This window comes from Poeciliopsis prolifica, unplaced genomic scaffold (assembly GCF_027474105.1).
Source record: "Poeciliopsis prolifica strain line A6 unplaced genomic scaffold, Auburn_PproV2 SCAFFOLD053, whole genome shotgun sequence".
In the NCBI taxonomy this organism is placed as follows: domain Eukaryota; kingdom Metazoa; phylum Chordata; class Actinopteri; order Cyprinodontiformes; family Poeciliidae; genus Poeciliopsis; species Poeciliopsis prolifica.
Window position 1 is genome coordinate 2,560,208 of NW_026562428.1, and position 26,866 is coordinate 2,587,073.

At 40.7% G+C, this 26,866-nt stretch overlaps 1 protein-coding gene across 12 annotated transcripts in view; it reads right to left on the bottom strand.

Moving 5' to 3' along the window:
• Positions 1–26,866, bottom strand: part of dmd (dystrophin) — a 157,369-nt gene that overhangs the window by 47,506 nt on the left and 82,997 nt on the right. For 8 of the 12 annotated variants that reach the window (XM_055059307.1, XM_055059319.1, XM_055059310.1 and 5 more), the window contains exons 10-32: positions 25,207–25,335; positions 23,404–23,499; positions 22,329–22,427; positions 22,066–22,247; positions 19,659–19,809; positions 17,555–17,674; positions 16,169–16,270; positions 14,834–14,941; positions 14,579–14,758; positions 13,590–13,759; positions 13,475–13,510; positions 11,810–11,933; positions 10,788–10,866; positions 9,680–9,792; positions 9,382–9,510; positions 7,547–7,739; positions 6,839–6,984; positions 2,826–2,926; positions 2,490–2,601; positions 2,281–2,394; positions 2,037–2,192; positions 1,794–1,964; positions 174–356 (exon numbers count right to left, since the gene is read on the bottom strand). In XM_055059307.1, the coding sequence (XP_054915282.1) occupies positions 174–356; positions 1,794–1,964; positions 2,037–2,192; positions 2,281–2,394; positions 2,490–2,601; positions 2,826–2,926; positions 6,839–6,984; positions 7,547–7,739; positions 9,382–9,510; positions 9,680–9,792; positions 10,788–10,866; positions 11,810–11,933; positions 13,475–13,510; positions 13,590–13,759; positions 14,579–14,758; positions 14,834–14,941; positions 16,169–16,270; positions 17,555–17,674; positions 19,659–19,809; positions 22,066–22,247; positions 22,329–22,427; positions 23,404–23,499; positions 25,207–25,335 (2,994 nt within the window). The remainder of the gene's footprint in view (positions 1–173; positions 357–1,793; positions 1,965–2,036; positions 2,193–2,280; positions 2,395–2,489; positions 2,602–2,825; positions 2,927–6,838; positions 6,985–7,546; positions 7,740–9,381; positions 9,511–9,679; positions 9,793–10,787; positions 10,867–11,809; positions 11,934–13,474; positions 13,511–13,589; positions 13,760–14,578; positions 14,759–14,833; positions 14,942–16,168; positions 16,271–17,554; positions 17,675–19,658; positions 19,810–22,065; positions 22,248–22,328; positions 22,428–23,403; positions 23,500–25,206; positions 25,336–26,866) is intronic. The other 4 variants (XM_055059314.1, XM_055059309.1, XM_055059308.1 and 1 more) reach the window with 2 other exon arrangements.

Below are 26,866 nucleotides of genomic sequence, written 5' to 3' on the forward strand. Positions count from 1 at the left end.
ATTTTTTAAAATTATTTTCTACTATCTGTAAACGGCACTTAATTTAGGCTTGAAAATCAAGCATTTTCAAGGATTCCAATTAATGTTGTTTGCATCTGAACTGCAATCTGGTTTTATTGCATTTCATTTTAAAAAACAAAATTGGCCAATAATCTGTGAAGTCGATGATGTACCTCTAGAGTTTTACATTTTCCGTCCAGGCGGCTACACAGACGCTGGTAGTTGGCCGTCAGGACGTCCAGCTCAGAGCGCAATGCATCGTGGGCAGTGGGCGGGGCCTTGCCGATGAAGCTGTTGACGCTGTCCTTCAGGAGTTTGACCTTTTGCTCCTTGGAGTGGACCTCCTCCTGCGCCCTCTGAGAAGTGGAGGGGAAAATATAAACATTAAGGCGTTTTCACAAAAACAAGGCTGTTTTCTGAACTGACTCGTTTATAATATGTCCATACAGATTCACTTCCCAGTGGGGTTTGAAGTTGAAAAATAGAACAAATAAAGGAAAGTAGGAGTATAAAGTATGAGTGGGATTAAGGAGATTTAATCTGATTTTTTTTTTTTTTTTACTTTCGCGCTCAGCAGGGTGAGACATTTCTTCTACCGAGGCTGTTGGAGATATCACAAAGCAAACAGTGCCACAGGGGGAATTCGCAATTCAATTCCATTCAAGTTATGCAGGCTAAACAAAAAAGAAAAAAAAAAAAAATGGAACGTCGATGCAATTTGATACAAAATTGAGGAATCCGGGTAGCAGAGCGAAACCACTGACGAATAGGACGGAGGGAAAGAAGGATTTCGACAATAAAAGCCCGGCAGCCTGGAGGCGTCATCAGCCCTGAATTATTCACAGTCAGGGAGGGAGAGACAAAGAGGACGGAGAGTCCATCAGAGCCGGGGAGTCCATGGGAGTCAAGGTGGAGAGGGATTTCACCGGAGACGTCTTTTTTGAGACATCCAGGTGCAGTCCATATGTCTTACATGTTCTGTGTGGGGTTTATTTCCTTTATATTTATTGTTTTTGATTATTTTTGAATACTTAGAATATCTTCAATTTCAGAGCTAATTGTTCTTTACAAAATCAGAAAAATACTTTTGATTTTTTCCCTCCACTAAAGTATCGTTTGATGTCACATCACATTGTATACAGGTCCAACCGAAGACCAGAAAAAAACACCAGGATCAAAACAGTCCACTTATGTCCCATTATGTCCCCCATGTTGACGGTATGTGGCCACATGCTGATACTCCTGGACAACAATGTCCCATCTTCACGCCGAGTCCCTCCCAAAAGAACGAGCTGTTCTTCTTGAATTCGCTCCCCGCGCGGACGTCTCTCCACTTTCCCAGCAGCCTCTTGTAGGCATTATCCAAATTGTTCAGAGCCGGACATTTTTATAAATATTTCAGAAGACATTGCCAGCTGATGCTCAGTCAAACTTCCTCTGGTGAGATAATATTGTCAGTCAGTGTCCAGCTAATGTCTAAAACATTTCTAACAGTCCAATATGACCAAGTGCTATTTGTTTTGGTCAGTTTATTCCAGTTTTGGAGTATTACGATCCAAAACATCACCAGTTAGCCTTAGCCTCTGATGAGCCTGCTGAACACACAAAAAGCTTCAGGACAAGACCGGACAGCAGAAGCTAAAGTTAAGATTCTCAGATTAATCTTCCTTCTGGTTGTTTGGGACATATACTTTGTTGATCCTCTACGGCATCAACAATGAAACGATCTGAACATGGATTATCATACAACAAATAGGTTGAATTTTTCATGCCTTACATATCGATAAACGCACCTTGAGCTCCTCGACTGCCTTGCGTAGCTCCTCGGGTGTCTTGTACGTGAAGTCTCTCTCCAGATAGTCTTCCTCGGCCTGGTTTATCCATTCCTGCATTTCCTGCATCTCCTTCCTCAACGCCATGGTCTTGTCAAGGCCCCCTTTCAAGGCCGACTTTTTTGCATAGGCCTTGAAAGAGAAGGAAAGTGAATGCTAAAGAAATTTGAAGCCAACCTTTTGTGTGCGGTGGTTGTTGCATACCTGTTTGCATACATTCTCCCACTGCATGTTCAGTTCGTCCAGTTCTTTCTGGATGTGGATGGCAAAGGGCGGCTCTGCTTCTTTCTTGAGGTACAGACCCACTTCGTTGATTCCGTTCACGCTGGGTTGGATGGTGTGGATGTCATTCACCAGAGCCTAGTCAAGGTAGAGGGAGCAAAGAACAGGAATCTACGAATGGAGACAGTTTGACCCAAAAATTGTGCCTGGACGCTTGATTTCTTACTGTGCACTGCTCCAACTGTTTCTCCAGAGCCTCAGAGTCTCCCAGAGCGGGCCACTCCTCGTTCAGAAACACATCCACATCTGCCATCCACTTCTTCAGAGTCTTCACGTCATTCTAGCAGAGAGAAGTAGACGGGAAGTCCGAGTAGAACACCCTCATCGTTTGGCCCACACAAATCTTGAAAACATGAACCGTCTCTTGAGTCTCACCTCAAACTGCATCAGTTTGGCCATGAGCTCCTGGATTCTCTGGACACTGTCCGTCAGAGTGGAGCCCAGGCGTCTCCAGCGGGCCATTATGGCGTCTATCTCGAGGCGATACCTTCAACACAAGAGAAACTCCTGATGTTGCCATCGCAGATCGTCAGTCGACCAAAGTGTCCTTCAAAATACACTTCTTCAAAATTCAAGACACTGAAGTCTTTGTGTTTCATCATAATATGGATCTTAGTTGCCCATGTCGACTTTTTAGCTAAAGGTCCTTGAGACCGTTGTCTCTATGTTACCTTTACCCTTCCAATGACATTTGATCTTCCTTTGTCTTACTTTTGGCTGATGTCTGGTGGAGCTTTCTGAAAGACCTGCTCGACGGCTGATGTCAGGTAGTCAACCTCGCCCTGGTGTTCAGCCAGGGCCCCCTGCAGAGCCTGAGAGGGAGATGGACACCGTGAGGCCGAGAAGACAAAGGAATGAACAAGAAAGTAAGGTGTGAAGACGCCTTTCTGTCGGAGGACATTTTGCTTTGTGGTGATAAACACATGAAGGGAAATCTGGGCCCAGTTTTTAGATGGTGTCAAACACACAGGTACCTTGATGAGAGTCAGAGAGTATTGGTATTTCAGATCATTTTCTTGTTATATTTACTTGGCAGATAAAGTCCCTGTACTTCCCATCGCTTTTAATGACTGGATGCTGGTTTCAACCCGTGCGTTGAGAAGCTCACTTCTGCGTTTACCTGCACAGATAATTTGGTCACTAAGGCTTCAGTCGAGAGTAATCGCAACAGTCCATCTGTGCACCAAGTCGTGACTGTAGTCGAGCTGAGCGAAAATGGAAAAAAAACAACATGGGATTTTAAAAAAGGAGTGCTGATTAAATGATCAAGAAGCTTTAAAGAATAAAAAGTCAAACGATTTTTCTAATCTTGCCACAGATTCTCCTCAACGCTTCAAACTGTGTTTTTAAAGAGGTTTTCCTCTGTGTTGGGTCAAATAAACATCTCTTAATGCAGGACGCCTTTAAACAGGCCGAGGTGCTGATCCCTAATGGAGACGTTTTCAAGGTTATGGAGAAAAATGTTTTTATTCAGGTGGAAACTTTTTTTTTTGACAATAATTGAATTTCTCAAAGGTTCCAGTCTGTTTTTAAATGCTACCAAAGAACTAAAAAAGCTGTTAACTGGAAACTCTGCCGTGTTTAATACCATAATACCATAGAACCACATGGAAGCAACAAAAGTATGTGGAGTTCCAAAAGGCTCTATTTCAGGACATTTTCATCACGCATGTTGCCTTTGGGTTCAGGTTTTATTAGACATAACTTCCGCATTACGAGCTGTTTGAGGATTCTAGTGTTCACTTTTAACAATCTAAAAATTGTCTAACAGCCACATGTTCACTTGATATGACCGCCGGCAAGCAACAAAAATCCTGAGCTTTTTTTTTTTTTTTTTACATTTTTTTAACTAAGTTTCTGAGAAATCAACGCAGAACTTCTGTTTGGCCCAGACATATTTAAGCGTCACCACAAAATCAAATTGGATAACATCATTCATAAAGTTATGTCACGCAGTTCAGTACAATCCCGTTTCACACACGCGGAATATTTTGTGAATGTCATGTCTCCAGTCAATTTCTTTCCTATAACTGAGTTCACTTTGTGGGATTCATTTGTACAGAACAACAGGGGGGAACTATTCACAGATTTAATGAACATCAACTCAGTCATTTATCCCCTCTTCCAGTTTACGTCCCTGCACTGCAAAAAAACAAAAAAATACAAAGAAATAAAATAAAATCTCTTGTGAAAGTGGATGCTGTTGAGTCTAATGACTGAATTATGGAAGCGATAAATCCTTTAAGAAGCTGTGGATTCACTGTGACATAATACATCCGGATCATTCTTTCTCTCATCTCAGCTGGCGTCTTTAATCTGTTGACTTAAAGAAAAAAAAAGGGGGTGGGAATCAAAATCAGAACCCCCACCCGAGGAAAAAAACTCATTTATTTCCCATATAATGAGAGCCATAGGCTGCGAGAGGAGAAACGGTTGAACTGAATAAATAATAGCTTATCAGCATGCAGGATGAATCCCTAATTATTATCTGCTACTCTAATTAAGCTCAGGCTACAGTAAAAAGGCCGGTATCAAATTTCGACGACTTGCACACACGCGCGTGTGCACACACTTGCAGCTCCAATGTATGCTTCACTTCATTTGAAATATAAAGAAAATCAATGTGACTAATACGAAAAACGGATCCTTTTGAAAGCAAATATGGATTATTGTTACATGTTGGCTCAGAAAACGTTGTTTCGTGGGGGAAAATTGGGATTGTAATGACTTTCTCGTATCTGTGTGTGCGTGTGTGTGTGTGTGTGTGTGTGTGTTTCTAGGTAGATATAGAGATAAACTAAGACAGCAACTCGCTCCAGTGGGATTTTGCTCAACCTGTAATTACAAGGTTCTGGATAGACACACACACACACACCCTAGTTAAAAAGCCAGCCTTATTGTGGGTGTTTTTGTTTTTTTTGACCAAATACCGACAAAGTTTTATGAACATTTGTCATGGAAACGCTCTGCTAATGTAGCAAACCACTAAACCTCATTGCTAAAAAAAAACACAAAACACGAAACTGGCTGTTCAGAAAGTTTTAGTCAAGTATTTTAATTATGAGACAAGAGTGAAAACAGCAACTTCTTTTTAGTAATTAAAAGAATAATTTGGAGGAAAATAAAAACCACTTCGCAGAGCGTTTCCAGTAAACGATTGCCTTAGTTTCACTTCGCGCTCCTGGAAACACAATTTGCATTTATTTGGGAGAAAAGGAACAATTTAAAGCACGGAGAACCTTAACCAGACATTTCTGGTTGCACCTTCAGCGTTTAAAAGCTAAAACTTTCATCTTTCCGTCCATCCTTGTTTCCCTCGTTCTTCAAAACGAGCTGAAAAATCCATCCATCACCCTTAACAACCACCATAATGAACTTACAGGTAATGTCCTGTTGTGTCAGATACACACAATTTCCTCCCAAGGTTGAAGGCTTAAATCAAGCTTGCGGCTAATGACGCGTGGCCGCCACGCTCTCCTCTGCCTGCTACTTTCAAGTGCAACAGGAAGCATCTTTTTACACGCTGGCTGCCTTGGTTGTTTGCCATCACCGCTGGCGATAAAATGTTACTACTTATAGTAAAGAAGTGATTACAGGCTTCCACAGTTTGGCAGAAACATCAAACCAGCCCCATGTTGGGTTTTTTTTTTTTTTGCGATGGGAACAGCTCTACTGTCATCAGTATCATTATTATTCAGTCATGTAGATTAATCAGCCTGTCACCTGAAGGCACACAAATAAGATTTGTACATTTTAATTGAAAAACAAACCAAATGTAAGGTGATTCATTTAACAAATGCAAAGAAAAATCCGGTGTAGTTTTAGGTATTATGATCATAAAAAAAGAAGATATAATCCAGTGTATGGATGTGAGCACAACAGACGCACTATATTTGACCATTTATTGATTATTATTATTATAAAAACAACCTAAAATAATCAGTTTTATTTCTTTTCCAAAGAACTCGGATCAACAAGCATCTTGCTCCACTCAGGATCTTTGTTGAAGGATGAATTAAGACAGCGAGTTAGAAAATGTATTAAATTAAAAATGCCAAAAATGTGTTTATTGTGATTCTTTTGTGTTTGTTTTAGCTGCTGAATAATAAACAAATTGTTGTTAAATCTGCATATTATCAAAGGTCCACGACATTAAATAAGGATTGTTGGTTTATAAAGAAAAACTATTTTGTGTGGTTAGTAATTGTTTTGTATTTTGTTGGCCAAATTTTTACCATCCTTCTCTTAGCTTGTGAAGGGCCGAACAAATTCATTTCAGGGGCCAAAAGTGGCCCCAGAGCCACAACTTTTACACCTCTGGTCAAAAGGGCAGAATTGTAAACTAAGAGCATTTAAATTTGGTCGCGCTTTGGCTGGCAGCACGACCAAATTTAAATGAATCTGAGTAGCGGCGGATGCTAATTTAAACCTTGCTAACAGAACGCAACAGATTTTTTGATGGGATCATAAATAATTATGATAAAAGTTTTGATGGGATCATAAATAATTATGATAAAAGTTTCACTTTAAACTTTGGAAAAGGGAACTTTATTGCACTAAAAGCCAAAAATTATGTTTTTTTTGTGATTCAGCCAGACAGAAATGTCTTCCTTATTATTTTCCGACTTTAATTTCAGTCATTACTGCAATGGCTGCATCCAAAAGCTTGACCTCCTTTGATTTATCTTTTTCTCTTTCATATTGTCCTGGTGTGTGCAGAGTACCTGAAGATCCTTGAGTCTCTGCTCCATAATGGGATACTCGCTAACAGCTGTTGATGGGATGGAAAGTTTGGCTTCGCACTGCTGTAACCATGCCAACAATGCAGATATGGTCTCCTTATATTGAGCTGGGGGCAAGCTTTCCAAAACTGAAAGCAGGAAAGAAGAGAGAGGGTGATAGGTAGTCAAGGCTGGTAAACAGAAGAAGCTGACGCAGTCTTCCATCTCCTTAATCAGATGCTACGTCTGTTTAAACTGCATGGAGTCACTGCTGTCGAGAACATTTCAAGAGAACATCTCCAATACAAACACAATCGGCCAATGAATCGGTTAGCTGATCTATCACAGCAGACTCCCTTTGTTTCCCAACTGCAGTTGCGTTTCCATTGACCGTATGGTTGCAATTTGGCATTTTGAAAATGAATTTGCTCAACGGAAAACTGGTTCTTCGATAAAAAAAAGTTTGGCGTTGGGATGCGGCTGTATCAAAGTTGATGTATTCAGCTTTGCGTGGTCAAAAACTGGATGTTGCCGCTGGCGCGAACCACCAAGAAGATGACAGGAAGTGGTAGGAGGATATTGACAAAGTTTTGTGCAAACTTGTAAAGGAAACGCAGCTACTGACAACTATGTTCAGGAGTTATCAGTGATTAAAAGCCCAGTTTCTAATTTGCTACAAGTTGCGGCGAACAACCGTCTCTCCGCTCTCACCCAGCTGTAGCTGCCTCTCTCTGGCCCGCAGATCCTCCAGGACCTGGAGGTAGTGTTCTTTGAAGGCAGTGATGTCGGCATCCAGAAAGGCAGACGGGTCCTCCTCGCCTTCCTTTTCGTCTTTCAGTTCCTTCAGACGCTTTTCCAGGAGGTCAACCTGGGGCTGCAGGGAGGACAGGCGAGCAATCTCCTCCTGGCGACACGACAGAGGAAAGTTAAAAGGAGGAGATTTAAGGGAAAATCTTGAACACTGTTGGATCTTATAAAGTTCTGGATTTTAACTTTCAATACCCAACAATCATTTCCTTTACAGTTTTGGCTTCATTACTAATTACTCTTTCAATAACACCATTTTGTTGTCTGCTTACTCCAATTAGTGTCCAATCAGTTACTGAAATTGTTGACGTTTATTTCAATAATCGATTCGTCATGATTAATCGTTTCAGCTCCACTAGTGATTATCAACTTTTTGTCATTTTTTTATTTTTACAACAATATTCTGTGCACTGACACACTGCACATCCATTATGTCGGAGGAAAAGCAAGAATGAATAAATAAGTTTGTAAAAAATCCAAAACAAAACAACCCTTACACTGCCTTCGTTCAGTGTAAGGGTCAATATAAAAACAAAAATCTGAGTTTAGCCAGTGCAGGCTGACATTTTGTGACACTGCATGGGAACACTTCACTCCACTGCGATCAATAAGGCGACGTGGGGTTGAGTGCAGCTTCTCTGTGCCTTGGTGAGTCGAGTCAAGAACATTATGAAACCCCTGAGCAGCTGAAATCTTGTATTCAGCAACAACAAACATCAAGTCCTCTTGTAAAACTGCAACGATCGGTATCCTCGGCTTACGAGCATCTAATAGTGTAATTAACAGGAAGGTGATCGAATACAGCGATAAAGAAATAAACACTCTGTCCTGCCTTGGTGCTGACATCAAATTCATTCGCTTAGTTTCATTATTCAAAACATAATCAAGCCGGTACATAAAAAGTTCATAAAAGGTTACACTTCTTGCAACCTTTGGCCTTTTGACGCACATTTCAATTTGTAGGGAGAGGAAAACCCTTCCACAAAAGATGCGGAAAATAGAAGTAGATACGAAATAGAAGCTGTTAGCTCTTCTCTTTATTAGCCATTCTATTTTATATTTTATGAAATAGAAGAGCTAATATTTGTAATTTTAGCAGCTGGAGCTATAGGGAAGCTAACTTAACAAGCGTTCCTGCTTTTAAACATTGCTGTGTTTTTCACACTGCAAAAGCAAAAACGTGTTTTTGGTTTAGTGTAAATGTGTTAGTGCACTTGAAATAAGGTCAAATGAACTCAGATATAACTTTCCAGCAAGTGTGCCAAGAGTCAGCCATTTTTTAACATTGACTATCGATTGGCAGATTATTTTTTTTACAACATGGGAAAAATGTCTTCCGAGTTAAATAATCTACCAATGAAACTTTTTCTTTAATATTAAGAAGTAATTGACTTTAATCAGACTCCTGAGAAGTTATTTGTAAGTTAGTTAGGCGTTTGGACCGGAAACTAGACCAAAGTTACTCAATAGGATTTTGTGTTTTTGCAATGCAGTTGTTCAGAAAAAAATCTACAAAGCAGGAAAAAAAAGGTTTCTAAGCCAAAGAGAATCAGTGAAGTACTTACAAAATAAAGCTGTGGGGGAAAAAATCAAACAGGTACAAGATAAAGGAACAAGAAAAAAAACATAGGAAGTAGATAGAGAGATCAATAATGCTGTTGTAGTGCGGTGCGAGATTTCCTTTGTAGTATTTGGCGGCGAAAAAGCATCTGAGTTGGACCTCTTGTCGCCTCGCTCACCCGACATCGGTCCAGTTGCACTTTGAGAGGTTCTGGCTCCGACGCGGGAGGCGCCTGCACTTTGAGCCAGTTCTCACTGGTGTCCACTGCCTGCTCACAGTGCTCATACAAGCTGTAAAAGGCCAAAACCTGGAGCGCAAAACAACAACAACAAAAAAAACACCATTTAGATAAAACTGACTTGGTTCACCAAGCCTGGTGGCCCGCCAGGCTTGTCATACACTTTGCATGTAAAAGGATTTCACAAGTTACTAAAAACATCATTTTCGTCATGTCCTAATCTGTAGTTGTCCGGTACCTTTGTTTGGTAGGCCAGCCATGTCAGGCGGTCCGCCAGCAGGACGCAGAATCCCGCCCAGCGCTGGTTCAGCTGGTCTGCTGCCTGAGCGATGTCGTCGGCTCGGCTCCCCTCTGCAGGCGGTTCAGGAATGTTTATATGGAAAAACTCACAACAGGAAGCCCAATTCTAATTCCAGTCCGAATACAAGAAATAAAGGCTTGAAATATTTCACTCTCCTTGTATGTTCAAAAAAATAAAAAACAAACTAAAAACATGTTTGAGATGCTAATAGAAAACAAAACGTACAACCTCTGAATGCATAGTATTCACCGTCATAATACAAACACATTTATCTTTGCTATATGGATTTAAAGGTTTATCATGATTTTTGGTTACTAAGGTGATGCTAAAAGTGACAATTAAAACTATTTCTTAAGTCTTTTTTTTAGGCAACCGTATGACTGACTGCGTGTCACACCTATTTTAGCCCCACAAACACAAATAATGCTCTTGAAAAGCGTTCCGCTTTTTGTAACATGCTTCTTAAAGACACCAGTCTCATTAGAGAAGTGTGATGTGAGATTTTCAGATTTATTGGTGCTTATTGATACTTTCACTGAACAAACCTTTGAGGAAACAGTAAAAACTATCGATCCAGACAATACGGACAGTTCTGTGGACTTTTAAGCACCATTAATTGCAATTTATTGTGACGGTGATAAATCAGAACTCTCACCATGCAGAAGTTTATCACGATAAATGATAAACGATACAATAAGTAACCGCCTCTATGTCGGATGTGTTGCATTTTTTTGGCTATTCTGATTTAGAGTTGTTTTTGGGAAGTAAACTAGTGGGGGGGAAAGACACCTTGAGGTGATATTTAGGCCTGGCAGACTGTTGGAATGAGAAGCGACTATAAATTGAGACCTCTGCTTTCAGGGAGCGCAACAATTACACAAGGACAGAGGTGAGGACACAAAAAGATCCATCTCTGTCCCCTCTCGCAGTGTGCTTCTCCGCCGGTGTTTCTATGGAGACGAGCGGCGAGAGTGGGACAGGTGGAGAGGCGTTGCCATGGGGACAGACGGGCGGTGTGCATGCCTGTGTGAGAGTGTGCGGGTACCCTGCTCGACGAGCGTCTGCGCCGTGCGCGTCGCCTCCTGGAGCTTCCTGTACTTCTCCGGCCGCTCTCGGTCGATGGCCTGTGGGCAAACAGAGCGGGGGGAAGACGGAGACGAGCTCAACGGCAGAACAACAGAGAGGCTGACCGGATCGACAGCGGAGCGGTGGCTGTGATGGACGACGGAAGAGCCGGGTTCCAACTTTTCAGATTTCGTCTTAGAAGTGCAGACGTCAGTGTTTTTTCTTGGGATTTTACAGGAAGGTCAGCATAGAGGTCACAGGCCTGTTATGATAACAAATTATGCTAACCTAAGTGTCCATACCATCAGTAAGAAACTGCTTCACTCCTCAGGCACGATGGATGCTGAGCATTAAAAAATAAAAAAAGGAGGTATTAGCCGCTTTATCAGACTATGGAAAGGCACCAAGCAGCCATGTTTTTTTTTTTTACTTATCTCTCTTGTTGTGACAGTCTTTTATTTTAACACTCTGTGCTCCATAAAGTGCCGATAAATAAAGTCTTTAAGACCTCCCATGAAGAATGGCTTCCCCCTGGGAAAGTTTGGCTATTCGGGACTTTGGGTTTGATCATTTGGGGCGCGGTTTTTACAAGGTGCTGTAAGATGCCATCTTATCCGAGACCTGTTCACCATCTTTGGTGTCTAAATCTGACCGAATCAAACATCCGAGCTGAGGTCAGCGTCCTCCATTTCTCACTTCAAAACTTCCCTAAAGATTTTCACCCGTCTTGTCGTTTTTGCTTTCATTTGTGTCTGACCTGGGTCGTTTTCTGTTTCGATTTAGAACTTTTAATAAAAGAATATTTTATTCATAACAGTTTTTGATCAAAGTTCGACACCATCATGTTGCATAATGGCAGTTCCAGCAGTCCTTCCAGGTCCGACTTGCTAAATGACATAATAAAACCAGCAGCTCAGATCTCAGTAGAATCTGTGGTGGTTTATTCTGACACTGAGCTATACTAAACTGGTTTTTTTTAATTATTATTATTCCTTTTTTTACCTGGACTTTGTCGTGGAGCTCCTGAAGGCTGCCGTCTTTGCGCGACACGGAGAACTCGGGGCTCTGCAGGATGGCCTCGCCGCGGGTCATGTAGCTGTGCACCTCTGTGAAGTCCACGTCAAACCTGACGGCACAACGCATGCGGCACAACAGACGTTCAATTAGCTGGAAATGCTGCTTTAGTGTTGTGAAGCGCAAAACGGTTTGGAGTTACATGAACCAAAAGCCCTGAGTCTCTGTTAACTCAGCAATAAACTGTGTTAATTCTTTCAACTGGCTCCTGAGTGTTCTGTATGAGAGTCAAAAATATGCCTAAAAACATGACAATAATGGAAAGCAGCATTATCTTAACTAATGTCTTCCAGCAGAAAATGAGGAAGAAAATTCCATCTATGAAGAGACGAAAAAACTGAAGCGATGACAAATGGCAAACAAGAGAAATATTCAGACTTTTTTGACCAATTAAAAAAAAAATTGGTCATCTACTATTTATACCAGTCAAATTATAATCATATTACCATTAGGCTATTTAGCTGCATTTTCATGCGGTTTTGTTAATATTCACCTAGTTTAACCATCTGCTTTATCACATATAAAGCAGACGAACACATCTAACTTTTTCTCCTTAGAGACAAAAATTCCTGTGTACCTAATAACTTAAAATGAATTAAATTAAAGACTTGAATCACGGTCACTTCACCCACTGGGGTCTGAAAGCACAGAGCCTCGACATTTCCTCCTGGTTGCATCTGCAGAGAAATCTGAAAGTTCATCAGTCACTTGGATCTGTTTCATCCAAACCGGTCAATTGAACTCGGCGAGTTTATTTATTTTTTTCACAATTTTTATGATGATCATTTTTTGCGTGCTTTCGCTTCCCCGAAACGGACAAATGTTCCGTCTGCCATGCTCCTCCAGAACGCTGCTCAGAACAGACTACAGGTGTTGGGTCAGTCGGAGTCAGACATGCAGATTCTGGACTATTCTGGTCCAGCGCTATGCCATGACGACTCCCCGATCGAATTGCCAACAATTCTCTTAAAGGAGCAGCACTGTGTGTTTGCCAGCCTGGTTAACGTCAGTTGTTGAAACAGTGCTATAAATATATATATATGTCAAATATTAGGGATGCACAAAATAGACTTTTTGGGCGCTATCCGATTTGCCAAAACACATTTGCTATATAGCTGATACCAATACATTTTTTTTTGTCCTATACCTGCTTACTGAAACTACATGGCTTTCTCTGCTGTGGAATTAAAATACTGCGATATCTTTGTCAATGTAGCCTGCTGCCAAATGCAAAACGCTAAAAAAAGAGGCTGAAAATGACGTAACACTTCCAACTTCATGTCAAATTCATTCAATTTGCTCTCTCGGTGAAAATGACAACACGCAAACAAATTTCACAATCTTTTGTATGTGTGAGTTATTCTGATCGAATAATTTGCAGATATTAAGTTATGCGGCTAATCTCGGCTAATCGCGATAGCATGCTGATCAAATATGGCTGAAAACAAGTTTGAAGAAAGTGAATGGGAACGGACAAGTCGCTGCAAGACAGACAGACATTTATTTAGGGGCATCATAGAGAAGGGGGATGAACACCTTATTATCTACTCATCACTTTCTAATATTGGGCCAGACCTGACTACAGTCACCTACCTGCTGAGATAGGAGAGCAGAAAAGGATGCATGAAACTGAACACGTCACACAAAGTTAGAAAATGTCTCACCGATAAATAACTGCTGGACGACAGGAGCCTGGACAGACGCTCACCTTTTCCTGAGCTCAGAATCCCCCACCACTTGTCTCTTCTTCTGAGGCGGCGGCGACTCTCGAGTGTGGCGCAAAGCCGACGCCTTCTCCCGGGTGGTCAGCTTGGTAATGGTCGCTGTGACCGACTGGGCCGCCTCAGACTGCTTGGTCGTGCCGACAGCCGAGGAAAGCTGCAGGTGAGATTTGAATTTATTTGGACAAACAGGCCAAGCGGTGGCGGCTTTAGTTAAAACCTGGAGAACGTGGGGAAATGGGAGAACATGTTCTGTTTTAACGTTGAGCACAATTACTGGGACATCCCCGGTGCCATCAATCATCGGACTGATTATAATGGACAAGTGATTAAAAAAAGAGAAAAGGATGGAGCAGGAGAAGGATGGAAAGATGAGTGGCGACAAGTTAGGAACGGAGAGAAAGAGGCAAGAATGATGAAGAGGACACAAGAGCAGATGTCTCCTTCTACACCTGCAGAAAGACAGCGAGAGAAAAAAAAACACTAAATCGATTAAAGGAGTCCAGAGAGACTGATCTGATGTGGAGGCAGATATGGTCCAACAAAAGGTCTGTATGTGAGGGTCAGATTTATTTGTATATCACTTTTAAAATCAACAGTTTTGTAGCACGTTTGAGTGAAACTTGCAGTTAGCTACTTCAAGTGTCACAGATGTTTATTAGAAGAAAACAAAATCAGAGAAGGTGTGAATAAAAGGGAAAACATGTTTTCTATGCAGGTAAGAGGAAGGCTGAATGGATTGCTGACAAGCTATTCTTATTGTGCTTTTAACCTCTGCTATTGAACGTACTGGATTCAATAATGATGGCAGCCTTTGAGAAATGTAGGGTAACGGCAATACTGTCCAAAAAACAAACCGGTTATTTTCAAAACTGTAGCTGATGCTGTTTTACATCATTGTGTGAAATGCAAAAGATAAATCCTTTGCTTCTCCGTTTAATTGTAAATCAACCAACGCAAAGCTTGACCAACCTACCTGGGAGATGTTCATCTCCAGATTTTGGACCAGTCGGTCCCATCGCTGAGCAAAGCTGTCCAATCTGGCCTCCAGTTTGGAGGCGACGTCTTTGTTCTTGACGCTGAACAACAGATTCTGGCTCATAGAGCAGAGCTTGTCCATGGCGGGAAGCTTGGCGTCGAGTTCTCCCTTCAGCGCCTGATATTAAAGACGAAAACATTCGTCACCTCCCGTCTGGGAGGGGCTGCGAACGCCGGCGTGTGAAAAACTCACAGACAGACGACGCAAACAGGCCGCCATCTCTGCCTGGTCTTTGAGGTTGGAGGTCTTGGTGGAGCGGACCAGCTCCTCCTTTTGAGTCAGCCAGGAGTCAAACAAACACTGTCAACACAGGAGTTAGACCGAGTTAAACAAGCTGATCGGTTCACAGAGAATAAAGCTTTTTTGACGCGGTCGTGAAAACAGTGACGCCCAACAACCGAATCATATCTGGGTTTTTCAGAATAACTCAGCGTTTCTCAAAACTGTCGGCTTTCAACGACATTAAAGGAAAGCGCCTCCTTGACGATCGTTGCAGCCGACATTAAAAATCAGATCGCGCAATCAGAAAGAGACTGCGGTCCACCATGAATTCGACTTAGGATGGGACAGGACTTGTACAAAAATGTGAAGTGTGTGTGGAATAAAAAAAAAAGGAAAGCTGAAGCAGAACGTGATCCAAAATATTCCAGTAAATCCACAGGGAATTGGCTGAAAGTAAAAAGCTTGAATAGGCTCAGTCAAAGTAAGATCTTTAAATACATCTTTGCTAATTATGAGGTTAATTTTCATTCTTTAAGTGCAAATAAATCCCCTTGGTTTCAAGAGATGAAAAACATATTCTATGATTTCTAAACGTAGAACTTAATGGGGGTTTAATGGGATGTCCTCATTTTTTACTTCAACCGGCCACTTTATTAAGGGGTTAATGAACAGAAAAAATGAATACACTGAAGCACATTTCACTTTAAATGATAAAAATGAGTCACTGGGGCAGAAAACAAAGTCGATTAAGCAAGCAGTTCCCGTGCACATCTAATTTTTGAATTTTAATTAACTCAGACTTGTTAATCACGTTTAATCCGACGCCGTGATCTTAGACGCTGCAATTGTTACTTACAAAACACCAGCAAATCAGATATCTTAACCCACTTAATTCAATTTTTTTAGTTTTTTTTTTTTTTGTTACTTTCTTCACAAAGTCTGCTCTTGCCAAAGATGATGCATATTAAGCATGAGAGGTTTGGTCATTCCAGGCCTATTCAGAGTGGGATTGGGACATGATTGCAGCACCGCAGGCAGAAATGGTTGGATTGGCTGTGGAAACGCAATTCATGCACATTTTTAAGCAACACTCTGACACACCAAAAACTGAATAGACACTAGTGGTTTGAATAATAATATATTTAAAAAAAAAAATCTTGGTAATAACAAACAGAATATGTGATTTATAAACAACAGAAAATGAATGGTTTTCTGGACTGATTCTCACTAAACATAGAGGAATAAAAAGAAAACGTTGCCTCCGCGATGATGTCACAACCGCTTACATGCACCTGTGCCCCCTACCTGTTCGTTAGTGAAGTGCTGCCACTTTAACAGAATCTCCTGAAGCAGAATCCAGCGCTCTTCTGTCCATCTGCAAATCGCTGCCCAGCGGTCACCGAGAACCTGCACACATACACGCACGCACGCACACACACGCAAACATCTTCGATCAGAGTTTATTTGGAATAAAATTCTCTTTGAGATATTTTCCCCCCGGCGAAGTGAAATTTTCATCATGTTGCCTCAAAAGGTAATTGGTTCGTACTTTTGACATGCCAGACGAGGTTTTTTTTAAGCTGTCAGAAATGCCGTTTGATTTTTGCTCCTAGCTCCTCTAAAGTTTAGATTGAGCGCAGGGGGAAAAGAAACTAAACAAAAAAAACAAAAAACAAACAAACACTGGACATGCAGAACACTGGCTCTAACACAATGACATTTTTTCTGTTCTTTTGTCACTTAAAATGTTACAAAACTGGTACTGATGTACAATGCCAACTTTTACTGTCCCACTTCAAAAGGAAATGTCATTTTTTTAATTTCTATCCATCCAAGTCATCTTTAACTTTATTTGGTTGCATTTGACTTTGTTAGTCAAATGCAACCTCCTCAAATATCGTTGAGATGAAGGAATTTAGTGTTTCAGCAGCTTTGCAGTTTTCTCAAATTTTGTTTCTAGATGAGTGGAGCAAAAAAAGTGAGTGCAGCTTCTCCGTGTTTGGTTCTGAACAAGAAGATCTTATTGGGGCTTTAGTCCTTTCATCCTGGAGTAATGATAGAAGCCTGACTTTGTTACTGTCTTTATTTGTCTGTGAATGTTCAGGTCATGTATTGAGGCTTTGTGATTGTACTCCAACAAACAAAAGAAACAAAAAGAAGAAAAAAAACAAAAACAAAACAAGATGCAACAAAACAAATAATTTCTCTGTGAGTCAACAGTGCTGCAACAATAACCCATTTAATAAATCTGACAGCAAGTGGCTTGAAGAACCCAAGCCTGAACAAAGACAACTATCTGTGTGACGGTTCTTCAACCCAGGGATCGGGCTCCAATTATAGCGGCAGCAACAAACTGATGTGAAAATTAATGGCTGGAGTTGAAGCATAATCCGGCAATCCCCATGATTCTTAGCACTGTGTAGGATATAGCAGGGCGCTGAAGTGAAGCGTCAGCGTCGAAAATGAAGATAAACAGCAACGTCCATTACTCCAGTGTGCAATCTTACCGGCAATATCTATTTAGAAATATTTTCTATAAGTTTGCTTTTTGTAGAAAACAAAACACAGCCAACAAAAGTAAATCTGCTGGGCTCACTACAGAGCGGTTCCGGCTCTGTTTTCATCCATTACATTTACGTCACATTAGTGGAACCTGAGGGACGGATTCTCGAAGCGCTCGCGTTCACTCGCCTGGAGTTTGCTCTCCAAGGCGGCAGTCGCGCTGTCTCCGGTGGTCTCGTCGACAACCACCACCATGTGGGTCAGAGAATTCACCCTCACCTGCTCCAACTCCAAGTCCTCCTGGAGGAGCTGCAAGACAGACAGAAAACACACATGGGAAACGGAGGGCAAAGTTTTACAATGCCACGTCTTCGTCTGAGAAGAGTTACAGAGCTGTGAATGTATTTGCGCCTTTGGAGTTTCCCACTGTTCAGTGATGTTGACACAGTCGAATGCTTCAGATGATTAAAAAAAAAAACGTCATTAGCAGACAAAAACAAACCTCTCATGCTAAGCACCGGGGTGCCTCAGGGCTGTGTGCTCAGTCTCTGGCTGTTCATGCAGCTAACAGAACTTCACGTGAGCGAAATCTTATTAAATTTGCAGATGGTGCCTCAGTAGTGGTATTCGTTCATGGGGATGATGAACTTATGCTTAAAATAGCAAGCAGGCAAGTGCAGAAACAACAATACGGTCTGATATTTAGATGACATAAACAGGAAATAATTATTGATTTCTCGAGGTAAGAAGTTGAACCAACAGCCCAGAGGTGCAGGGATAACTGACAGCTCTTAACTTGATGTATTTTCAAAAATCTCAACAAATTTGTTTGGTTTATGTCACATCTTGACTTTAATTTGCCTCTTATATCAGATCTACTTAAGAAGCTGAATTAAATGTTTAGCTAATACAAAGCAAAAAAACAAACCAGAACAAAAAAATCAGTCTAATGATTCTTCTGTCAATAAGTAAATTTTACTTAGATTCACAACCGGAACTATATATATATAAATGGAAATAAGTGACATATTAAGTGACAGTTCAACACCAACTGCTTCTACACACAGAAGGCTAATTTGAAGCGCAGGTTTCAAAAGGCATGTGAAAGCGCCAGATAAATCCAGTTAACACAGCTGGATAGCTCAGCCTCACGCTGCGATGAGAGCAGAGATGATGGAACTTTTTTTTTAAAAGCACACGGCCACGTTTAACAAAGTGAAAATACGAACAGCCGAGAGCCCCTGCTGCAGCAGTTCTGAACCCTAAAAAAAAACAGTCAAATTAAAAAGCAAACACAGTTCTGTGATGATTAAATAATATGGCAACCGTTCCGTCTTTAAATTAGAGTAAAGAAAACACAAGCCGAGAAAAACGAGGCAGATGGAAAAGGCGGCTTTTTATTGGAATAAATAAAGTGGACAGCAGTGAGGTGCTGCTATTCAAAATATATATTTTGCAGATGTATTGTCACTGCTATGCAGCATGAATACCATCATGTCTGGCCTCCAAGTGTCGGCTATTTATTCACTCAGGCTCCCTGTGTCTGTAATATTCCTTACATTTGTTTATGTTTTTTATTCAGCCTATCAGAGAAGGTCAGGAAGTCATTAAGAAATTATAAACAAATAGTTTCAATGCCAGAAGCCAGAAATATTACCAATCAGCACTACGGGCGACATGTTATCTTGGGTCCATCCCTGTTGTTAAGAGCACAGAAATGTGTGGAGAATATGTTTGTTTATTTGCCAAAAACTGTTACGATTTATTTCAACATATTTCTTTGGACATTTTCATATATGTGTTTGAGTGCGCGTGGGTGTTAGGCATGTTGCAATGAACAATAAATCAATTAATCACACGATGAATTAAAGCGAGCTGGATCATTTCCATTTGCATGATTTATGGTTTTTCCTCTTTTCTCTCTTTCTACCAAAAACTGAATCATAAAAGTCTTCAGTCTGTTGTTTTGGTCTCAACTGGCCCTTTTGTTTTCTTTTGAAGGATGATTTTGTTTACAGAAGCTCCATAAATCATTTCATTTGCTGTTTTGTTTATTTGTTTTTGACACTTAAAATGTTAAATGCTCAATAAAATTTAAATATTGTTGATGTAATGGCCATTAACAATGTATTTCTAGATTAGCTGACATGGTGTTTTAACTTTAGGCTGATGGAGCCACAGTTTCCCACTTGTGGCACTGATAAAGAATGACCCCATCTAGTCTTTGTGTTTCTCTTACATGAACGCGCGGAAACACGTGTTCAAGGTGACAGTGGGACCAGGTGTCGCTCACCTTGTGCTCCTCCACTTGGTGCTTGATGTCCTCCAGGTCAGGGCCGAGCGGCTGAGAGCTGATCTTGTTGATGCGAGCCTCTGTGACGTCCAGCCACTCGGTCAGCTGCTGCAGCTGCTTGTTCTGCAGCTCCATCAGGACTTCATGGAGTCTGGGACAAAAACAAACCGGGAGCCTGTCTGTCACGCCGCTGGATCCCCGGGGCGGTCTTCCTGACGAGCGGCTTGGAAATCCGACAGACGGCGGGTTTTGACGTCGAAGCAGAGATTTCAGGTAATTATTTCCCTTATTATTATCGTCATTATTATTAGTATTATTCAGACCCCATTCAGCAAGGGGGCCGTGTCTGCTTATCTCTGTGCTCGAGTCAACAAGATTATCGACGACGATAGCAGAACTGTTTAATTAAATTTGGCTCAGTGTCAGTTAATCTTGGATTCACTATAATTAGAAAGAGTGCAGCTCTTTGTACTCATCGATGTGAGCCGCAGTAAAGATCTTCATTAACTGTGAAAGTAAGATGGGAGAGAAGGCATGTGAAGCCAACGGAGGATAAAAATCTTTTTTTATCACGGCTTTGAATTTCTGGTGTGTTCGGACAAACAGCTGTGAGAAAAAGGAACATACATAAATATAAATATAAATTCTTGTTGTTTAAGGTTAGCAAATCAGCATAAATGGCTTTAATGAATTGATTAAACTTGTCCAGCTATATACTTTTTAGTAAAAGTGACAAAAATGTTTTTTTTACAGTCGCAAATGTTCAAAATTTGCAAAGTGAGATAAACCCGCGAATATAAATTTACGTATCTTTCTCCAACAAAAGAAAATTTAAATCTGACTACTTGTTTAATGTACTGCAGGTTAATTTATTGTTGAGAAGAAAAAAATAAATAAATAAAAAAATTACAGTATTTTGTTTTTTCCTGTGGATTTTTATTTTTTTTTTACTTGCTGATTTTGGCCAAAGTGACAAAATGCTTCGACTTGTGTTCATCTGCTTTCTCACGACCAAACTTATCTTTCAGCTTCTGCACTTCATCCCAAACCAATCTGTGCCTGGATCTGCAGAATGTAAACTAATGCTCACAATGAAATCTCTGAGATTAAATCTACGCTGAGATTGAACTGCAGCGGATTCCTCCCACTTCGCAGACGTGGACTCTTTTAAGCACGTCCACACGACAACACGTACTCCCACTGAGTGTGCTGCTTCTTTTTTACAAGCTGAAGGACGATTTATTTGTGCTGATATTCCACTTTCATTTACCGCGTGTAACAAGTTACAAATGTCAGCTTTTAAAAAGGTCCTTCAAAGGTGAACATTTTAATCATCCAAAAGAAAAGGCAAGCCTACATTTCACTAAGAAATACAATATATATATATATTTACCCTTTAGTGCGGCTGTGCTGCCAGCAGACTAAGCGCTGAATCAAATTCTCACAAACGTCCAATTTTTTCAGCTGATGTTGAAAAAGATGGAAATACATAAAATGACGATAAGCTAGTGCTAAAGCTGATAGCATACATAGTCATGGTACATAAGTTTCTAACATAAAAGACGTTTTATGTGAACAAATCTGTCAGAGTTGGTGTGAGGGTTGCCTATTTCTTTTTCCAACTGAACCACAGCACACCAAGTCCCACAGCATGTCTACATGTTAAGATTATCAAAGTCAAGCTAGCGTAGCTGACCTACTCTCCTCTCCCTTAAAGCTTTTTTTAAATTAAAACTTTTCATTGACTTGTGAAATGGGACACCCTTGAAGCTTGTCATAGAGGTTGTACTATTGATAATTAGTAGCAAAGCACTGCATCTCTTTACTTTATACTTTACATTTAAAAATTAGCATAATGACAAATGACAGCTAAATCCAATGTTAGTCATTGTCGGCGAACAGATCAGAGTTCGGATTTTGAAAGCGTGGTGTCAAGTTGCAACACACCTTCATGTTTCTGGGATAATTACATCAAACACAGCCAAAATGGGTGATTGGAAAATGTTGTTGAAGTCTGGATATTTGAATAAACCTATTACAAATCAGTTACTTCAGAAAACACAATTTAAGGTTTTTATTATTTTTAGACTGGTCCAGCAGTACATCAGTCGGGTTTTATTCACATTTTGGACAAGTCTGAGATGAGTGAGTGCAAGTAGATTGAGACAGAAGAGCAATATAACCACTTTGGTTCTCACTTCGTTCTTGTTCGATGGTTAAATTTGAGACTTTAAATGTTTAAAACACTAAAATGTGGCTTAGGTAAAATGAGTAAAGCGCCAACTTTTTCAAGATATTTGCAGTGAGGAACAATGGAGCCTGCTAAAGAGGCTTTTCTACCTCCTAAAATAAACACTTCTTAATTATTAAGGCTTAACGTGATAATATATACTAAGAGTCAACAGACCTGTTCTGTCTCTCCATGCTTGCTACTCTCAGGTGTTCCCAGCGGGAGTTCAGGAGGTTCATCTGCTCCCTGACCTCAGAGTCCTCGTCCTCACTGAGGTTACCCTCCACCAGCAGGGCGGCGCCGGCCCGCAGGACGCGGCCGACGCTGCCCTGATGCGTGGTCAGCTCCACCATGTAGCCCTGGTGAACAGAGAGCGGGCGATATATCACATGTGCTTCCAATCGATTGAAAAAGCTCAATGAAGGGTTTTTGGCCCCTACCTCATGCGTGTGGAACTGCTCCTTCACCTCCTCCACATGGGCGGAGATGGAGGGCTGGCCGTGGAGGCCGTCCTCCGCCGACAGCAGCCACGTCAACACCTGTAGGAAGCAGGTTGCTTAAGGAATAAGAGGAATGTTTGTGTTTCTGTCACACTCAGCAATTTCCTGTTGTTTTTTACAACATGGCAAAGATATTCCCACACCGTGGAATTAATCATTTTGTCACGTTGCAACCACAAACTCAATTTTTAACAAGGCGATAAGAGATAGAAACATACAGTAGTGCAATTGTGAAGAGGAAGGAGAATTTGCATTAAACCACGAGAAATGTTATTTTAAAGTTCCACCACAGATTCTTAAAGGGACAGTATAATGTATTTCCAAGACACATAGTGAAACTCTTGAGGACAATCAAACAACTTTGTTAAGTTCAGTTGTTTTATATATATATATATATATATATATATATATATATATATATATATATATATCAAATATGACTTTAAAGAAACTTGACTTTGTAATTTAATGCCTTGAAATTGGGCTTCTGTCTCTTTAAAAACTACAGTTCTTTCACAAACTCCACCTACAGGATGTCTTCACAACATCAGCGGCATCACTCCTCTATTAACCCTATAACAATGTTTTTTTTTTATTTTTTATTAGCGTTACACTAAGGAGTGGCTCGTATAATGAGTTCAGCTGATGCCCAGTTCCACCAGGTGCTAATTGTGGCTGGCTAGTCTGAAGGAGCTGATTGGAGAGGAGTGCTTCATGAGACGGAAGCTCAGTTTAGAGGAGGAGCTTTGTGGAAAAGGCGGCGCTTAGTGAAGGAATGCGTTTTGCCAAGGGAGACCAACACTCCTATAACAGTAGAACATGTTATAAAGCTAAAAAGGTATAGATAATAATGCAGACTCCATGTTAATGCTGCTAAAGTTGGTTGAAATCTCAAATCTCAAAGCCTAAAACGCAAACAATTCAATCTCTACAATGATCCCTATGAGTTTATGTGCACAGAAGCCAAACATGGCATGAGAGACTTGCTACAGTTTTTCTTTATTTTTATTTTTACCTCCTCCAGTGAAGCCTGGTAGCTCTCCAGGCTGGTGGATCCAGGAGGCAGAGGACTGAGGCCCCGCTGAAGCTCCTCCTGGCTGGGGGTCAGGAACTGTTGAACGGAGGAAAACACACGACAGGAGGCAAAGGGAAAGGAGGAGATGGGGCGAGAAAAGAGACATTGGGTGAATGCGGAGGAGACGGGGAAACATTAGAGGGACAAAATGCAGGGAACATGACCGGAACGTAGGAGAGAACAAACGGAGAGAAGTTCAGCTTCAAAAACTGTTCCTCTCACATTCCCAAACCCTCACCTTGTCTGTGTTTGCTCTCTAAGTACTGATGATTTAATGCAATAAGCTACAATACATTTTCACTAGATGGAAGTAATAATCCTAAATATATGAGAACTTGAAGCGTTTCACATTCCAATTCACTTTCTGAAGTTATTTAACTTTTTGATGATGTTCGGATTAATTCAGATGCAAATATCTATGACCATGATTTTGTTCTAAATAAGGCAATCTAAACAATGTTCTAAACAATGTAATCTGTGTACCGATTACACTTACAAATGCAATCTGTACACAAACAAATCTAACTAAAAGTTCAATAAAGTTGAGGGTTTTTTTTCTTTTTCTTTCTGGGACTATTTTGCATCTCTTAGCACCTGGATGAAATGTGTCACTGCAGCCACTAGGGGGCGCTCATCGGGAAGTTGCATAGAAGCGGTGAAGAAGAGTAGACACCCGGCTAGGAAAGGAGATGAGAGTTGGGGCTTGAACTCTACTACCAACTCCCAAGATGAGACGACAAGACAATATTTGTGCTATTAGAGGGAGACGAGGAAAACAACTTGACGGTTGTGTTGCCAACAGTCATCGACATCCTCCAGTGGGGAGGGAGAGTCACAGATGGCTGCTGCTGAAAGGAAAACAGTTTGGTCAAATTTGGACTTAATTTGGAAAGGAAGGAAGCTACTTCAGCTTCAGGGTGTTCCCTCAACTTTCCAAAATCAATGATGATCTTTGGCACTATGGCGTCCCTGCTGATGGTGGAACAACCTACTGATCAGGACCTGAACTCGGCCAAGGCACAAATGCATTTTGGGTTTTCATTAGCTTCAGATCAAAAGCATCAAAATGAACAGCGACAAAGTATGACTGAAAGAAATCACTCTCTAATTAAGCTACACAAGTAACACTTTTTTGAAGTAAATCATTAGCTTTTCTTTTTTGCATCCCAACACAATCGGACCTGCTTTTACTTTAGGGAAGAGGAATCAGGAACATTTGCAGAAAACTGTAAAACGCTGAGTTGGTTGAAATGTGGACTAAAACGCCGCCTGTTTATTGTTGCTTTTGAACCAAAATAAATGAAAAGTTAACCGACACTTTGATGACGGCGCTCATCAATACGTGATGTTTGTCACTGGTTTTCACTGGTTTTCTCACTTGCTGACTGTATTGTTTTGCATTTTGGTGATGTAAACACGTCATACAAATAAAACTTGACTGACTGATTACCGTGAAAAATCTAATTTGATTTACCATTGTGACGATAAACTCCATCAACAATAACTAATTGAAGGATTTTGAATTAATATGAAATGACAAGACTTTTAAATTGAATGTAATTGAATCATAATCATATATAATGAACATTTTAATCAATAAGCTACAAGTTTCCAAATATATTCCCAGACTAGTTTTTAATGGACATTTGTCAATGACAGCAAACAAACAAACAAAGAGATGTTCAGCCAAAACACAGACAGACAAATGTTAGCGTTGAAGCGTTAGCACTGCGAGACACGGACCTGCTCAGTAAAACGTCTCCTCTTTTGCTCTGGCGACTTGACATATGCAGCCTGGGCGTAGGCATAGCTTTTATAGCGAGGCTGAGGGGAGGGGCTCCGCACTCGCCCCTGAGCCACACTCACTGTGATCTGAGAGGCAAAGACAGAGAAGAAGAAGGAGAAGAAGGAGGAGGATGAGAAGAAGAAGACAGAGACAGACAGAGAGGTGGGAAGAGTCGGCAAAGAGGCAGGATGAAGAAAAGACAGATAGAGGCAGAAGAATGTAAAACAGTGTGCAAACAATCCCAACAGCCAGAATACACAGAGGAGTGAAAAGCAGAAAATGAGCAGGGTGGAGAGGAGAGGAGGGAAAAAAGCTGGATGCAGGAAGTGAAAGTCTGAAAGTGTGGGGGGGAAAAAAAAAAAAGATGCAGGAGAAAGTGAAGCGAAAAGCTTCCATCCAAATGTCAAACAAAACAAAACAAACAGGGACGATTTAAGTCAAGTCAAACTGGGAGGGTGTGCCTGAATTATTTGAATCGGTTTGCTTTGATGTGAGATTTACTGATTTCTGTCTAAAAATGCTAGTGAATTAAATGCAATTATTAGCTCTTCCTGTGATTTAATAGGTTGAAATAAAAAATAAATAAGCTGGTTGTTCATTTAAGATTAAGATGGGAATAAACATGTCTGTAAAATAAAAGATTCATTCTAGTTAAAAATCATCTCTCTGGCTTACAAGTGTCTGATTTCTGATAAATGCAGTAATAAAAGAGGGGAAATGATTATCATGATCTCTGCTGTCGTTGTTTTTTTTTCTTTATCCGTATGGCGCATTAGGTCTTTCACGTTTTTGAGAAAGTCTCTGGATGGAAACCCAGCTTTAGACGCAGACAATACAGGCAGGTGCAGAGACACAGTGTTATATCAGGCTGGTGGATCCAATGTCTCACTTGCTTTGCACAGTCAAAGCAAGTGAAGATCTTCTTCAGAACCATTTCTACCCGCTAAATCAGAGGTTGTACCGTGACTCTTACGTTTAACCCTCAGCCACTCGGGCATTTTTGTTTTAAACCAAAAAAAAAAAAAAAAAAGAAGTGTGTTTAATACGCGACATGGAGTGTGGTCAGGGTTTAGCTCATTCAGAACCGCTCCCAAAGTCTAAATGCGTTTCTGGTTACGGATTTTGCTCAGAGGGTTTTTGCTGAGAAGTGACCATGAGGCCGTGTTCAACGTGCCACCTCATTCGGTTTCTGGAGATTTGCCTGCTTTCTCGCCGCTGATTCGACACTTTCAGGTGTTGGGAAAAGCAGAAAAGTTGCTGAACCTCCGCTTGGACACAATAATGACAAAAGGCCCCTGCTCTGAAGAAACTTCAGAAGCCAGAAAAATAAAAACAAAAATGTAGTTTGCTTAAAAAAATATAAATGAAGGACAAATTGCAAAGAAAAAAAATGTGGCCTTTGGCTCGTTCCAGTAAAAACATCTCTCTGTCAAACCATGTTTAATAAATGCAATAATGGAACAAATTATGTAACACAGTTGTTGGCAACTAAGTGCATAAAATTAGAGGCAATGTTATACTTGAATAAATTATATGTCAGTGTTTACTTGCTTCGTAAATACACCTTGGCAGCAATCGTGCTTTCAGAAAGTCTGAAGAAGAACAACATAAAAAAAA